The 13,885-nt window shown below is 37.2% G+C and overlaps 1 protein-coding gene across 1 annotated transcript; it reads left to right on the forward strand.

Moving 5' to 3' along the window:
- Window positions 1-402: 402 nt before the first annotated feature.
- LOC104167510 (chromosome unknown open reading frame, human C15orf26) lies at window positions 403-5,838 on the forward strand. The gene is made up of 7 exons (XM_009707797.1): window positions 403-465; window positions 621-710; window positions 884-1,119; window positions 2,440-2,524; window positions 3,338-3,496; window positions 4,621-4,694; window positions 5,652-5,838. Exons 1-7 carry the CDS (start codon window positions 403-405, stop codon window positions 5,836-5,838), a joined length of 894 nt encoding a protein of 297 aa, XP_009706099.1.
- The last annotated feature ends 8,047 nt before the right edge of the window (window positions 5,839-13,885 follow it).

The following is a 13,885-nucleotide window of genomic DNA, read 5'->3' on the forward strand; positions in this document are numbered from 1 at the left end:
TTTTTTTTCTTGGCTTGTACACAGGGCTTTCCCTGCTAGATCTTGGTCTGGTGGGTAGTCCTAAGAGGGCACAAATTCGAGAGGCTTGCTGCTGTCTGAGTGTGCCATTTGCACTAACCTCACCCACGATGGACACGCCCAAGGAGGGGCAGTCGGCTTACTTGGCCTGTTTTTAACATTTATTGCATTTTCTTCCCCTCAGGATCCCCCAACGATCACCCTCCCACCCCTCTGCGCTCTCTCCCCGAGCCTCAGGGCCGCGCCGCCACTGCGCACAAAGAGCCCGCCCCCTCCCTCATGCTCCCTCCCGCTGATTGGCGAGCTCTGCCTCTCCAGCGCCCAATCGCTAGCTAGAGTGATCGCCGTGGCTACGGTGAACGCTGTGCGGCCTGGGCGGCAGCCATGGCGGCCTGCGGGCCCGGGGTGCGCCTCGGGAACTGGGAGGAGGACGAGTGTTTGGAGAAGGTCGTGGTGGAACCGGGCCCTTCTCTTCTCTAGCTCCCGCGCAGCCTCCCCTGCCTCTCCCTCTCACGATGTTTCACCCTAATTCTTTAAATTCAGTTTAAACCCGAGCTTGTGAGTGCTGGATAACTTCTGCCCTCTCTCTCCTTTGCCAGCAGGATCGCTTGAGGGATTTTATGCATAAAAGAGAACGAGGAGAACTTTTGATACAGAAAATCAACAAACTTCAAGATACTCTTTTAAAGAAGGTAATTTTAAAAGAAGATTATGTCAATCCTCTATGATTCCACATAGAATGGCGTAACTGTTATTAGTGTTCTTTATGCATTAAGAATGCTATGAATTAGCATTTTATATGCTGAAATACTTCTGATATTAGGTTCAGATAATTCTGTAAAAAATTATGTGTATTTTAATTTAGATACAGCTGTCAGTATCTAAGGATGGATTCCTTCATTTCGGAGACACTGTGATGCTTTTGAACCCAGACAACAAATCCTCCGTGGAGAGTCACCCTGGAGTGTGTGGCAGTCTGACTTTGGCAATTAGTCTGGATGAAATACCCATGTATTCAGCCAAATCACTCCACGCCCCTTGTGGAGTTGGCGGAGTCAAGAGTGTGGACCCTGTGGGTCGAAATACTTTTTGTATTTTAAGGTTTGGTAGTTTATTCTGAGTTGTTTTCAATTATTATTTTAGCTTTCAGTATCCTGTTTTGAGAAATATGCAATGAAATTTGCTAATATACAAATGAATTTGAATAAGATTAATTTATTTAAGATGGAGTCTTTAACTTGGGTCATGCATTAAGCTTGATTCTGCATATGCTTGATACGCATAATTCCAAGGAAGTTTAAGTCAGCTTAGAACTGGTGTGAAAACAGAATCAAGTTCACTGTACCATTTGGTAAACTCTGCACCTGTATTTAATGTGGTCATATTTCAGCTGTAGAATACAAAACATGTCCAAGTATCACTTACTATTGTTATTCACTCTCCTGTAAATAAGGTCTCTGAAGCAGAAATTTGTGTCAATGCTTTTGCTGTAAATGAAGTGGACAGTGTTTTTCTTGTCCTAAAAAAAACCCCTAACCAAACACCATATTCTCTCTCTCAAAGACATATTAATTCCGGCTGTTTGTGGGAGAAGAAACAGAAGAGCAGGGTCCCGCTCAATAGTTGAAGGCTGTGCCTGAGTGCCTGTATTTGACAATAATAATAGTGCATAAGAGTAGAAACTAACCCATATAGTCCTGATTGAGCAAAACACTTTGGCTTAGACCTAAGAAAGAATTTTGATGCCAAGAGCATAATTTGGGCCTTCTAGAACTGCAACCAAAATATTTTTGCTTAGCTGCTGTCTGATCTTAGCGTTGTTGGCACTGAATGCTATTGAGTCCCTCATTAACCAAGTTCATCAGCTACATAAATCTTTTATGCTGAATATACTTAGAAAGCCTGGCACTTAATTTAGTGATTCTTTAATGTAAAATACAGAAATAATTCTGGAAATAGGGATATACCAGCATGTATATTGATGTAATGAACAAAATTATTGAATATCAGTTACATATATTATTAGCAACATATGTTAGGTTACAGACAAACACAAACGCACACTGTTCTGCTTTTAGCCTGTGATTTTTCAGATGCTTGTATTAAGTACATTTTAAAGGGACACTCAGTGCTGAATTCCCATTGATTTTTCATTGGATGTTATCTTTCCACCCTGCATGTTAATGAATGCATCATGAAAAGTAATCAATACAGCCTGTTTCTATTCTGTTAAATATTTTAACCAGTAAGTCAAGTATGAAATGTCTTTTCAGTTAAGATATTTTACCTATTTTTAAAGGTAAGCTTTGTATTAATACAAAGTGTTGTCACGAGACCTAACTATAGACCGAAACAACAAAAAAAAGAATAGTAAAGCTGATTATTTGAATGTCTCTTTCTTCCTTTTTATAACTTTAACAGTGTTGATGGAGATGCAGTGGGTGAACCGATTAGATTTGGGCAAAACTTTGGTCTTGGGACAACAGGAGGATTTTCTGACCAAATGGTAAGGCAATAAAGTTGCAAATGGCAATGGCAGCATGTACTGATAGTGTGCATTTAATTTTTCTCTCTCTCTCTCAAGCTGTACAGTGGTTCAACATCTTAGCTTTACAGAACAGATTCAGAATCATACGTAGATCAAGATAAGCAATATCTATTTAGAAAGTTTATGAAACTTGCCTGAGATCAGGTGTGCAGGCCAAGGGGGCTGTCAGCCAGAATGACTGGATAAAGGAGATTTTAAAAAAGAAAAGAAAAAAGGAAACTAAAATTAGCTTATGAATCAGGAAAGAATTCATCATTAGAGAGAGGTGTTTGTGGTTTTTTTTTTTTTTACTTTAAATAAATCCAAAATGAGAAGATTTCATTTCTTGTGAAAGTAAGTCTATAGTAGGTATATGAAGTAACATACTATTCTATCATCCTAAGGGAGCAGATTTCTATTAAATGTTAACATTGTTTCCCTCTGCAAGTTAGAAGCAAATAAGGCATTACATGTTACATATGCATACAAAATAAAGCACCACAACTTTGAAAAAATTTTCCCTCAGCAACCACTTTGGTGAGACAGAATCTTTGGAATGTAAATTCAATTTTAAATTAGTATTCACCAGTCTGTATATAGAATAGCTACTTAATGAGTTTATGAACAGTATACAATCTGTGTTATGGGTTTTCCAGGTGTAGCTTTAGCTTGGCAGACTGATTTTTCAGGAGCCAAGAGAAAATTCTTTGTGTGGAAAAATATTTTTAAAAATTACATATCTTGTTTCTTTTCTATTTATACTGTCCTTAATATATATATTTTTATTTACAGTTATATCTGGCAAGTGACCATAAATCATTTACAAGATCTGCTAAAAAATCTTACCTTCAGCAAGTATTTTTGACAGATGAGCTTTCCCATTTGACTTGCTGGCAAGCCTCCTTCTTGGATCCACAGCTGCGTCTTGAATATGAAGGATTTCCAGTTCCTGTAAGAATTAAAACTGTAGAAAATGTTATGAAGATTTAATTGAAACAGTAGATGGAGTACTTAGAAAAAACTTGTGTCCATTTTATTCACATATTTTCCTTATGTAAGTTCTGACCTGTAATTTTAGGAAAGGGAGAGGGAAGGAACAATCTCCTTAACCAGGGAATCTGCATATACAACTATTAGGTTCTGGTGTTCATTTTGAGGTTGACTTACTCGGTTTTTCTCATCAGAATTTTTTGATGGTTGACATTATCATGTTGTGAGGATGCAGTACTTGGAATCTGCTTTTTAGAACTTCTGAGCACTAAATTCCATTTCCAATATTAGAATCTGTGATTAATTAAGAACTCCTATACATTAAATTTAAAAAGTATTAAAAAACCCCCAAGGCATCTGAATAAGTGGACTGTTTTCCAAATGTGTTTTTTAACCTTTTGTAAATACAGTAAGCAGATGCAGTATTTTCCTGTGGCCCATAACTGCTAGGCTTCCTGAAGTGCTGGGTGTATAGCAAAATATCACAAATATAACTGTTCTTCTACAGCCTTGAACTGTGACTCATTTACATGAATCAGCTTACTAATAAACACAGTCAAAATTACGTCATTGTCAAAAACAACATTCTTTTTCACAGTATTGGTAAATGGAGGTGACTAAAAATTAATTCTGTTTTACATAAAAAATTGCAAATTGGTAACATATAAAGGTCCATTTCTAGACTGTCCCCAGACCATCTGGATCTCTCATATGGCAAATATCAATTGTAAGAGGAATTACCTTTATGGCACAGGCCACTGGAATGATGCTCTACTACTTGCTTGACTTTTTTTTTTTTTTTCCCCCCGAAGTGCCCAGTACAAGGAAGTGGAATGGAATGTATTGGACAGGAGAATGTGTCTGACCTGAGGGCTAAGCATTTGGCTGGTCTGAGCTGTTAAGACAGTTGTTTTGAGAGCTAATAGGGTGTAAAATATCTCTGGGTTTTTGTACAGCAGTCTCAGAGTGATACAGAGCAATGTGGGCTTACACTAAGCAGTAAATAAAATCATTTAATTTGAATGGGAATAGTTAAAATCAGTGTAAAAATGCCTGTCAAGTGTCTTCCCGTGTTTTTTTTCCAGGCAAACTCTAAAATGATTATTACTCATTGCCATACTAATCGGAGCTTAGCTGTTCCAAGGAAATTTTGGACAAGGTAAGACTAATTTATAACTGGCAGGGATATGCATAATGATGTGCCAACATCAAGAATTACTGTAAGAAGCAAGATAGGTGCTTTAGGAACACACTGAGGAAATGGAAAAGAACACAAAATGCACATTCTCCTTTCCCTTATTTTATTTCTGGGCTACAGTGTGTGCCCCTGTGATGCTACAGACAATCAGCTCGGTCTGTATTTTTTTTTTTCTTTTAATTCATATCATATCATATATTTCTAGCCTTCTCTAGTTTCTTGATGGTTCTCTCTGAATATCTTGAGCAATTACAGCTGTTTTGGGTTTTTTTAATTAAAAAATGGTATACTGAGAAGTGTAAGGAATAAGAGAGCTAAATAAAACCACATTGCGTAAAACTGTATATTGCTTATGTCCATATGAATCAGTCTCTCAACAAACTGAAGTTAATACAACAATTCAAGTTAATATGCATGCATTAAATTAATATCAATTAGGTATTGTTAAGGAGTATACCAATTGTTTCCCATTAAATTCTGAGCAAGATCTGACTGAGGATTTGTGTCAGGTTTTTGAGGATGAAACAAGATCTGAAAGTTTGAGGCTGAAACAGTTATTAAGTAGCCAGAGTCTTCCTCAGTCAGAGAGAAATGTTGATGTCAATGGTGATGAGAACCTAAGGAGATTGTACATACTGAGTTGGTGTATCTGTGCCTTATACTGAAGGGGCTGCTTTAGCTCTGAAGCTGGAAAGGTGGCATTTCCCTTTGATTTCAAATTCCTAAATTATTCATAGGAAACAAAATGGACAATTGAATTTCTTGTAAGGATCTGATATTTGAAAGTGCCTGGTGATATTTCTGAATAAGCCAAGAGAAACATGAGAAAACCTTGAAGAATTCACAGATAATGCAGATTTGCTGAATTTGCATATATATTAATTCCCCTTGCCTACCTCCTTTTCTTTAACTTGGCAGGTCTTATTTTGGAAAAGAATATGAAGTAATTTGTCACACTTATCTGGACTCCCATAAAGCTGAAGAAGATAAGAATTACTGGGAAATAGTTACAGGAAATCCCAGCGATGAGGACGGTACAGTGATTGACAGACCCAACCTTCACCAAGGGAGGATCAGAAAGAATGAATTTTGTGAAGAGACATAGAATATAAAAATCCAAGACTACAGCTGACAGAGGTTGATGAGATTCTGATTCTTGGTTTTTCTGTTTAAATTTTAGAGATGTTTGTTTTAAAAATGGAAATGAAATCTACCATTAGTAATATTGCATAATCTCATTAACTCATCAAGGTTATACAATGGGCAAAAACTAATAAAGTTTGATGAACCCACGCACAACATCAAAAATGCATGAATCAGGACAGGTTCATTTTTCCCGTTTTCATGTTCACTGATGGCAAAAGATGTCAGAATCCAGGAAATCCAATATATTTTCACTAAATCACTGGGTTTCAGAGTATATTTAACCAATTCTTCCAAAACCAAACCAGTGTCACACTTTTAAAAAGGGCGAGTGAGTGTACAGTTTCCAAAACACTGAAAACCAAACTCATGCAAGCTATCATGGGATACTTTGACATTTAAAGTTCATCTGAAAGAAGGTTGGTTGTTGAGCTTGTTCCATGCTCTGTCTAGCACAATGTTGCCAATTATTAAAAAAATCACGTGAGGTCTTTTCATCTTGAGTTTGGCTTTCAATTTATGGGAATTAATTAAAAAAGGTATAAATTGAGTTTTTTACATTTGTTCATGTATTCTAAACATTTAAATGCCAAGTAATCAAGAACTTGAGCACAGTGATACAGACTAGAGACTTCTGACAGCCTTTTCCATGCATTGCCATGTTCAATTTGCCTCCAGCCCACAGAATTTTTCAATCCATAATAATTTCTATGAAGTTTGACAGAAAGATAAAATAGTCAAAGAAAATTAAGTCCTTACAAGTTTCATGAAAATAAATGCCAAAGTAGAAAAAGAATAAGAGACACTGAAAGTTTATCCAGTAAGAAAAAGATTGTAGTCTAATTAGACAGCGGAGAATCCACATTAAAAAAATGGCCCAAGAATGGTAAAAATTTCAGCTGGAACTCACATTTTCTTAAACAACAAAATCAATCAAGCATGAGATGCAAAGACATGGAAAATAGATGTCATTACTTCATAGAGTTACCTGTCTTTATATGGAAGCTGAAACAGCACCACAGAGATTCTTCTTAATGTATGACATTCCATTATATCCATTTAGTAAAGCCAGAATATTCCATTTCTTCCTGTAACACAAGAGCGGACTCTTTCTGCACAAAGTAAGTGAATTTCTGAGTAAAATACTACATAAATCGCCATTCTCAAAAAGGATTCCAAATATCTTCAATGTTCATAAATGTCAAATAAAACTTTTTAAGTTTTACCAAAACAAAACCACTAAACTTTCACAAAAGAAGGGACTGATCCAAACATGTCTTCAAGCTCTATTCCCAGATAGACTATATGTTTCAAACCCACTGGCAAGGCTTTAAAAGTTCTGGCCTTTATTCAATATAAATGAAATCAGCAGACTGCAGAATCGGCCTACTAGCACTTGGCATACAGGGTCTCGGAGCAGGGGACAGATTATGGTTCTGTGACATGCAGGATTGCTTTGGGGGAGTGTATGGTGGAGGACAGTTTTTGAATCACACTCCTCATGTGCAAACCTTCACAGGTCTGTGGGTGTTGTAGAGGAAATTATCTTTAGGAACTTTTTCTTTCACTTTTTCTTTCACTTTGTACATAAAGATACGAGAGCTGGCGTGTGGCAAATGATACATGTTTTTACAGAGGCACTGTTACTACTCCAATTTACAGAGATTAAAATTCTGCACATTTTCACAATAGATTGACATAATTCTGCTTTGATTTTGTAGGTATTAAAGTAGAAAAACTTAGGCTGCGTGAGTGCACTGCAGTGTTTCTAATTTGACTGTCGTGGACATTTATTGGTATTAGATATAGCTATTTTGAATCTGGCAAAGTCTCTTTCCTCTGGGTTAAACATAAGAAACAAGAAGAGGCCTTAAACCAAAACCATTGCTGAAACAAAGATTTGTGTGAACTCATGCAGGAATGAGAACTGTGTGGGCAGAGTGCCTTGGCCAGCTAATGTTATGGATAGGAGTGTTTGTATGAATTTGTGTGGAAGAGAAGCAATGCAGGCTGTACAAAAACAAGTTTTGTAAAGTCTTAGAGGAAAACCAAAGCAATAAATAGATACGGAAATTAGTATAGAAGTAGGTAATGCTGGAATTACATGCTGATTAAAAGTGGCTTGGAGACTCTTGTGTGTGTTTTGATCAGTCTGTGCTCATGGGAAAGGACTTCCTGAGCTGTTGGAAAATAACCAGGATTGAATCAATAATTCCTGATTCCATTATCTGTTTTTCTTCTTACTTAATACAGTTTTAAAACCACAGATTTCTGCATAGCTTCTTAAATCATATAATACATATTTATAATTCAGATGATTCATGATATCAAATACAGATATTTATCTGTTACCTAGTTTTTGTTTTAAAAACTGGTTTTTATACTTCTTAATGTCCACATGATGGCACCACATTTTTCTACACAGCACAATTATTGCTACATATGTAAAACAATCTGAAATGTTTAAATCCAAATGAGTCCCTGATACAATGCCACAAAACCTAACCAAGTTAATTGAGGCTTGAATTTGGGCTAGGAGATGTCATCAAAGTTTTATCACGTTTTTGGAAAATAAAGTTAAGCAACAAAGGTAGATACAGGAACATAGAACATTGTATATTGCATACAATCAACTTCTTAAAGCTAATTGGAACATTAATTTGTAACCAAAACATACTTAGAGAAAATTATCTTTAGGAGATTTTTCTTTCATTTTCTGTGTAAAGATATTAAACCTGAGGTGTGACAACCAACGCATGTTTTTATAGGGGTACTCTTATTACTTGCTCCAACTTACAGAGGTTAAAATTCTGCATATTTTCACAACAGATTGACATAATTCTGCTTTGCTTTTGTAGGTATTAAACTAGAAAAACCCAGGCTGTGTAGCATGCACTGCAATGTTTCTAATTTGACCGTTGTGGACATTTATTGATGAACACAGGATTTAACATAAAGATCTATGGGACTGAATATTAGTGCAGAATCTGAACAATCCTGCAACTGCCAGTTAGAGACAAAATACGGTCTAGTGGATAGGTAATGGAGATCTGAACCATTCTCCAGACCTGACCACTGTGTAGCTAAGGGTAGGCACTGTATTTTGCTTGTGCTAGTATGGCACACCGTGAAATATGGACAGTGATGCTTGCCTCGTTTGCAAAGCACTTTGCCATATACCAATGAAAAGCAAAAGAATGTATTGAGAAAGCTTTTAATGCCTCTTCCAAATTAGACCCAATTTGGATAGCTCTACAAAGAACATTGTGGTAAGATAAAACTCACTTTACCTTCATTCCAGGCAGCTCAAAAGCTGTTAGCATGAAGCTGATCCTAAGCTATTAGTCCTTGCTGAGGGACAGGGTGCATTAGTTCAGATTTAGTGCTGTGCTAATATAGCTTTTCGTAGGCCTGAGGCACAGAGAGAACTCACATCTGCATTAGTTCAGATTTAGTGCTATGCTAATATAGCTTTTTGTAGGCCTGAGGCACAGAGAGAACTCACATCTGCACATGTTTGCCTGTGCAGACATGTGTTAGCAGCACAACATTAAAGAGAGGTACAGAGAATTGAAAGAGTCTCCTGTGCAGACATGTGTTAGCAGCACAATATTAAAGTAAAGAGAGGTACAGAGAATTGAAAGAGTCAGCAAAGAAAAGCTGACTAGTTAACTAGTTAACTCACACATTGGTAACACTGGAAAAACTGCCTTTTCACTTCCCTGTCTTTTGCATGCTTCCCCAACTCATATTTCACGTCACATCACTTCTCCTCTGCCAAGTCATCTAGCCCAAACTTACCGATTTGCTGTGGTTATAAAGTGCTCTTCTAGCACTCAGCACAAGTCCCTGGCCCCTCACCCTAATCACATCAGTATCTTCAGAGGCTGCTTTTCTTTTCAGTGGTTGTCATGAAGTATTGTTTTAGCTCAGACAGCTGATGAGTGGAGGATGCCATATGCAGGTTTAGCAACTGAATAAAACATCTGAGAAGAAAAAAAAAAAAACGAAAAAAAAAAAGGCATAGAGAACATTAAAATAAGAAATTCCACACAGCAGTGGAAGAAAATATCCAAGCACTGGAAAATTTGGTGGAGTTGGCAGGTAAGAGTGTGATTTTGATAACATCTGTGCCCACTCACCCTAAATTAATATTGCATGTCTATTGTAAATTGGGGGTGGTGGTGTGTGAAATGTTCTTTTAAAACCATATCTGTTGCTTTAGAAACACTTAAAATACTTTTTAATGCATGAAAACTCAACTAGTGGGGGCGCAAAATACAAATACAGATGTGAAATGCAAAACACATCAAATGCAAGTGGAAATTAGGAAATCTCTCTGTCATTTTGTCAGCTACACTTCCCTTCTAATTCTGTTCTGTTTCAGGCTTTGTCCCAGCTCTTACCTCCATTCTCTCCCTGGCCTGCCTTATTTCCTTGCCTGTACACAGTATAGCAAGCCACAGTTTGCTAGGTCCCCGCTTCATGCTGGTTTGACTTCAACCTGGAAGCAGTAAAAGGGAATCTAATCCTTAATACTGCTTTCCCCGGGGTAAGAGGAGGAGTGGAAAGACCTGTCACCTTGCTGGATGTGTGCTATTTCAGCAGGGATATGAGCAGCCATAATATTGTCAGCTACTTGATTTGTACAATAGGTTAGCATTACTTATAATGAGAGGGATAACTTGCCATGAAGAGCAAGGGAGACCACCCCCCATATTTTTTTTTTTCTCTTTTTGGGTCAACACTGTGTATAGAGGTCATGTAATGAAACAATTTACAATTTTCTTCATTTTTTTTCCACTGCTGGGCTTGTACAAGGCAACATGTTTTATGCCAGAGAAGAGAATCATCAGCATAGTGCTAGAAAGCATTGCTACAACAGAGTCACTTAGCTTTCTCTCAAGAAGTTTCTGTATTTTTTAGCAAGGAGGACTCAAAGTGCAGTAGGATAGGCACAAACATTAAAGAATGCCTGATGACATTAATACCCACATTCAATGATGAAATTAATTCATACACATGCACCTCTGCTGTATGTTTACATGAGAAACTCAGAGATCTAATCTCCCAACATCTGTTAAATGCTGCTTCATACAGTACATCAAAACAAAACTAAACAGACCATCCAGTTACAGGCCAGCTAGTATATATGTTTCTATAACACTGGTCTTGTTTTAATTACAGACTCCTTGGGGCAGGGATCATGTCTTCATCTTTTTTTTCCAAATATGAACAACTACAGCAGAGAGTTCAGTAAGTAATAGCATAAAGCTGTTATTAAACGTAGTTGTAAGATGACAAGAAATTGAAGTAGACCTGGTGCAAATAACCAGAAATACAGGCATATGAAATCTACACATAAAACAGCACCAAATAGTAAACTCTTAGTGTGGGGTATGAAGATGCAACCGCCTAAGTAATTCTGACGTTAATAGGAGTTGCTAGGAGAAAAGCCCACAGACCACAGTGCTGTCCCTGTGGGTCTGACAAACCCACAGAGGGGAATAAGAATTATACATGGCAGCATGTACTTTTTTATATATATTTAGTTACTTAATTATATGGCATACTAGTTAAAAATACCTAACGAATTGTTAGCACAAGTCCCATTTGCAAAGGTGACACTGGTCCAGAGAAACTGAAGAGCTGTTTCTGCAGCTTATTCACATTAAAAGTGTTAGGAATTAGGTTGTACATACCTTTAGAGATCTTAGTCTTACTAAGAAAATCGCTTTCAGAAATGGTATTTAGCTGATTCTGAAAATGTTACCTGTAGAATTTATAAAAATATTAAATCCCTAAATAAAATGAAAGCAAGAAACTAGTGAATAAGCGAAGCAGTGAATTAAAGTTTGAATTACCTTTCCTTTATGGGCAAAACTTCTTAAAACTCCTAAAATGCTAATTGGCATAGATTGTTGTTAAAAGATTAAACACAACAGTTTGTGAAATCCAGATCAGACAAGAATTTCTATCCTTCCTCCCTGGTTTCCTACCACTCCTCTTGCTTGGGCTTTCTGCCTCTTCTATATCCTGAAGAAACAACTGAGCAGTTGTTTGGGGAGAAGTTTAAGGTTCATCAGCTTTTCCGGTCTTTTTGCTGACAATTTTGGCAGCATCAGTTTAGCCAGAACACCCAAGATGTATTATAGTGTCACAAATAACCAGTGAATTTTACTGACCATTAAAAGAGGCATATTTTGCCATATAAATATGCATATATATAGAAATAAAAATGAATTGACACTATATACACATACACACACTGGGTACTTTAATGCTGACACAGAAATAACATGTAGTTCAGCATATGCAGGAGAACAATCTTTCCTCATCTAAAAAGTTTATTTTGAAACTACCTGAACTAATCAGTTCTTTCAGTGTAATCTTAAGTGGCCAGGGACTTATGCAGGTCTGATTACAAATGGCTCCAAGGCATCACATGGTAATCCAGAATAACACTCTAACTACTCTTAGTACTTCACCATGCCCCCTTTTTTCTTATCAGTTATCATTCCCCTTTCTGCTTGCTGCACAATTGTGTCCTCAAATCCAGCTGACCTCAGGTTCTACTCACAGTCTTACAGAGAAACTAAAAAGTTGCCTAGAGATAGGCCAACTTATGAGCTGTGCTCTTTGTTGCTCTTAAGCCAGTCAGTGTGATAATTTGCTCCAGAACATGTTGAGTAGAGGACCTAGATCACTTTACTATGTGGTCAATAATTCACAATTACGACAAAAGGAACTTTTTACCTTGGTGGCATAAGTTCTGTGATAAGGTCCTACTTTATTTTACTGTGTTTTGTGAATTTGCTGCCAAAAGGGCAGTTGAAATTTGCTCTTCAAAACTTTCTTATTGAAACACCAGCTTCGGCTCAAACCAGGAATTCTGGCAGAAGTCACCATATTATACAGAAATATTTATGACCAATAAAACATTGTTAGTCCTTAAGTCGAACAAACATTAATAATTTGAGCAGGTTGCTGTGGTATTGGTAAAACAGTTTTCAGGAATGCAAAGCAGCTATAGTTGAATCTATCAGCATTCAAACTTTAACGTAACGGGCAGCTTGAAATGTAATTAAAGAGTGCCTCCCACATTGTTGCTTAGAGAGGGGAAGCCAACCAGGATAAAGGGGAAGGTCTGAGTATGAAATTTATAGACTTAGTGCAGTTGACTCTGGCCTAGCAAGTTCTTGAAGAAAGTGGTCAGCTATAGTGTGCACTGAGACAAGCATCTCAGCATTCAAACTTTAACGTAACGGGCAGCTTGAAATGTAATTAAAGAGTGCCTCCCACATTGTTGCTTAGAGAGGGGAAGCCAACCAGGATAAAGGGGAAGGTCTGAGTATGAAATTTATAGACTTAGTGCAGTTGACTCTGGCCTAGCAAGTTCTTGAAGAAAGTGGTCAGCTATAGTGTGCACTGAGACAAGCATCAGCGGATGAGCCAGTCACCCAGTGATTAGGTGGTCACATAGCTGCATGGCATTACAAATTCATATTTATGCCTATTGCAAAGTAAAATGTATAATAGATCATAATTACAAAAATGGGAGTTGGACTAATTTCTTATGTACGTAGTAAATTGATGCAGCTCAGGTGAGGGGCAGCAACCAACTCTCTTTTGTTTTTATGGCACCATTGTAGATCAGTGATAATAGTAGACAGAGGTAAGGAGCAAAGAGACTAGCCAGGCCAAAAATCCCCTATGTTTGAGTTTCGTCTCTCCAGTCACAGTTTCAAACAAAGACAAAACTCCTTCCATTTCCCTAGCTAATACAGGTAATGGTATTCCATTCTGCACTTTCTCATGCACGTATCATGTGCCTTTTCATCCCCCATTTACTGTATCTGTGCATCAGCATCCCTCTATGTTAAACGGGCATAACTCTTTTCTAAAGGAAGACAGGAAAAAGTCTTTTGTGGATGTTTATTAAGTGCTCATAAGAACAACATAGAAATATTACAAAGAAAAATGTTATTATTCTTAAGTGTCTCGGCATT

The sequence above is a fragment of the Cariama cristata genome, unplaced genomic scaffold (genome assembly GCF_000690535.1).
Source record: "Cariama cristata isolate BGI_N322 unplaced genomic scaffold, ASM69053v1 scaffold1709, whole genome shotgun sequence".
NCBI lineage: Eukaryota > Metazoa > Chordata > Aves > Cariamiformes > Cariamidae > Cariama > Cariama cristata.

Bases quoted from the DNA above. Each gene is read 5' to 3' on its own strand.
- LOC104167510 (XM_009707797.1), top strand. From the start codon at position 403: ATGGCGGCCTGCGGGCCCGGGGTGCGCCTCGGGAACTGGGAGGAGGAC. The intron at 1,120-2,439 runs GTTTGGTAGTTT...TAACTTTAACAG, and splicing joins AATACTTTTTGTATTTTAAG to TGTTGATGGAGATGCAGTGG. The intron at 2,525-3,337 runs GTAAGGCAATAA...TTTTATTTACAG, and splicing joins GAGGATTTTCTGACCAAATG to TTATATCTGGCAAGTGACCA.